Source organism: Nerophis ophidion, linkage group LG29 (assembly GCF_033978795.1).
Source record: "Nerophis ophidion isolate RoL-2023_Sa linkage group LG29, RoL_Noph_v1.0, whole genome shotgun sequence".
NCBI classification, from domain to species: Eukaryota; Metazoa; Chordata; class Actinopteri; order Syngnathiformes; family Syngnathidae; genus Nerophis; species Nerophis ophidion.
Window position 1 is genome coordinate 29,176,090 of NC_084639.1, and position 2,500 is coordinate 29,178,589.

The following is a 2,500-nucleotide window of genomic DNA, read 5'->3' on the forward strand; positions in this document are numbered from 1 at the left end:
AAGCGGTGTATTGCAACTGCCTTTAGCAACACAAACACAGCCGGTGTTTCCGTGTTTACATTCACAAAGGTGAAGCTTTACTATGGAACAGAGCGGTCAAGCGAACATGGTTCCCGACCACATGTCAACCGGCAGGTTTCGGTGAGAAAATTGTGGAAATAAGTCGGCTCTTACCGTAGGCATGAGCGGCGCTTGCGTCCTTCCTCGTGCACCTGTCAAAGAGGTAGCTGTGTGGCTTCCCTCAGAGACACTGGCGGTCACCACACCCGTGGCCACACCCCTCCGATTTTCAGGTACGACAGTATAATCTCACTACAACACTAGTAACACAATAAGCAGATAAGGGATTTTCCAGAATTATCCTAGTAAATGTATCTAATAACATGTGAATCGCTCTCACTGCCCTGTCTTTTTTTTTTCTAGTTCTTCACTCTCGCTTTCCTCATCCACAAATCTTTCATCCTTGCTCAGATTAATGGGGAAATTGTCGCTTTCTCTGTCCGAATCGCTCTTGCTGCTTGGTGATATGATTATAAACAATGTGAGGAGCCCTTCAACCCGTGACGTCACGTGCACATCGTCTGCTACTTCCGGTACAGGCAAGGCTTTTTTATTAGCGACCAAAAGTTGCGAACTTCATCGTGGATGTTCTCTACTAAATCCTTTCAGCAAAAAATGGCATTATGGTGAAATGATCAAGTGTGACACATAGAATGGACCTGCTATCCCCGTTTAAATAAGAACATCTCATTTCAGTAGGCCTTTAAATGTCCTGAGAAGATTGAGCATGATGTCATGTTTATTTCAGCATGAAATTTGGTCCATATGAACTTTATTACCGGCCCATTTTGAGAACACTTTTCATTGATTTGTAAAATGGTTTATAACTTTATGAATGTGTGAATGCAGGAAGAAAAGCAACGTTCTACCTCTATCCACATAAACGATCCAAAACATCTTTTGTTGCGCAATCCAGCATGCCCAACATGTGACACATTCTCTCCACACTGCCTGTGTAGGAGGGCTGCGTGTCCCAGCATGCACTGGGCCAACACCAAGTCTCCCAGCATGCACTGGGCTTACACTTTGTGTCACACACACAAGTCCATTACATTTGAGGCTCCATTTGAACAAAATTAACCTTCTGCAAGAGTGTGTGTGTGTGTCTTGTAGGCTTCAATTACAGTAAATAGTAAATGAGTTGTACTTGTATAGCACTTTTCTACCTTCAAGGTACTCAAAGCACTTTGACACTACTTCCACATTCACACACACATTCACACACTGATGGAGGGAGCTGCCATGCAAGGCGCTAACCAGCACCCATCAGGAGCAAGGGTGAACTGTCTTGCTCAAGATCACAACGGACATGACGAGGTTGGTACTAGGTGGGGATTGAACCAGGGACCCTCGGGTTGCACACGGCCACTCTCTCAACTGCGCCACGCCAGTCAATTTCAAGAATACATATGCATTTATTCATTCTTATATTACCATCTGACATCTTTTATTTGCGACACATGGCCATGTGTCAAACCGTGTGTGTGTGTGTGTGTGTGTGTGTGTGTGTGTCTTGTAGGCTTCAAGTTGAAGCACTTCCTGCGAGATGATGAAACTTTGTCCGGCTTCCTGTTGAGGAATGCCACCCTTCCTCCATCTGTTGTGGATCACATCCTGGAGGCCGACGTCAACTTGGAGAAGGTGATGATCGTGCACACACACACACACACACACACACACACACACACACACACACACACACACACACACGCCATCAAACTGAGGTATCTCTCTCCGTGCGTCTCAGGTCCTTCTCAAAGGGTTTGGGGTCCACCTGCGGGACGCATGTCCTCGTAAAGCGGCGGGCCGGAGTGTGGAGGAATTTGTGAAGATTTCAGACCCGTTGGCCTCCATGATGGTCCAAGAAGTGGTGTGTCGCGCTCCTAATGTGTGGCTGAACCGGGCAGAGCAGAACTTCCTGGACAACGTGGACTTCCTCAAACCTCTCTTGGTAAAAAAGTCTCGCCTACAGCCTAGCCTGTCAGAAAGAATTGAGGGTGTGTGTGTGTGTGTGTGTGTGTGTGTGTGTGTGTGTGTGTGTGTGTGTGTGTGTGTAGAGGCGTGTCCCAGCTTGTCTCTCTTTTCTTTAGTTCTCAGTCTGTGTTGCCTGTAGGCTCCTTTTTCAAGGTCAGGAAACAGGAAGTGAAGCTGACAGACTGTGTGAATCTCACATGTCTGAAAGACTGGTTTCCATAGCAACGTGTTTCAGCTGGCTAAAAACACAAGCTACTGAAAAAGACTTGTCAGGTTTACTAGTCGCACCAATAAGAATGCCACTCACGTGTGTGTGTGTGTGTCTCACACAGAGGGATGCCCGGTCGGACCCTGAAGCTGTCAAGGAGGTTGCCAGGGCAACCAACAAGCTTCTGGACAGTCTGGGCTCGCTGGCGGTGGAGGTAAGAAAATGACCGTGATGTCACAGGAAGTGACTGTCATGTGA

General features: G+C 47.1%; 1 protein-coding gene across 1 annotated transcript in view; it reads left to right on the forward strand.

Annotated features, from left to right (window-relative positions):
- The window catches only part of LOC133546131 (phospholipid-transporting ATPase ABCA1-like), a 106,671-nt gene that overhangs the window by 29,035 nt on the left and 75,136 nt on the right, over positions 1-2,500 (forward strand). The window contains exons 6-8 of the mRNA XM_061891981.1: positions 1,580-1,701; positions 1,808-2,011; positions 2,367-2,456. Of these exons, the coding sequence (XP_061747965.1) occupies positions 1,580-1,701; positions 1,808-2,011; positions 2,367-2,456 (416 nt within the window). The remainder of the gene's footprint in view (positions 1-1,579; positions 1,702-1,807; positions 2,012-2,366; positions 2,457-2,500) is intronic.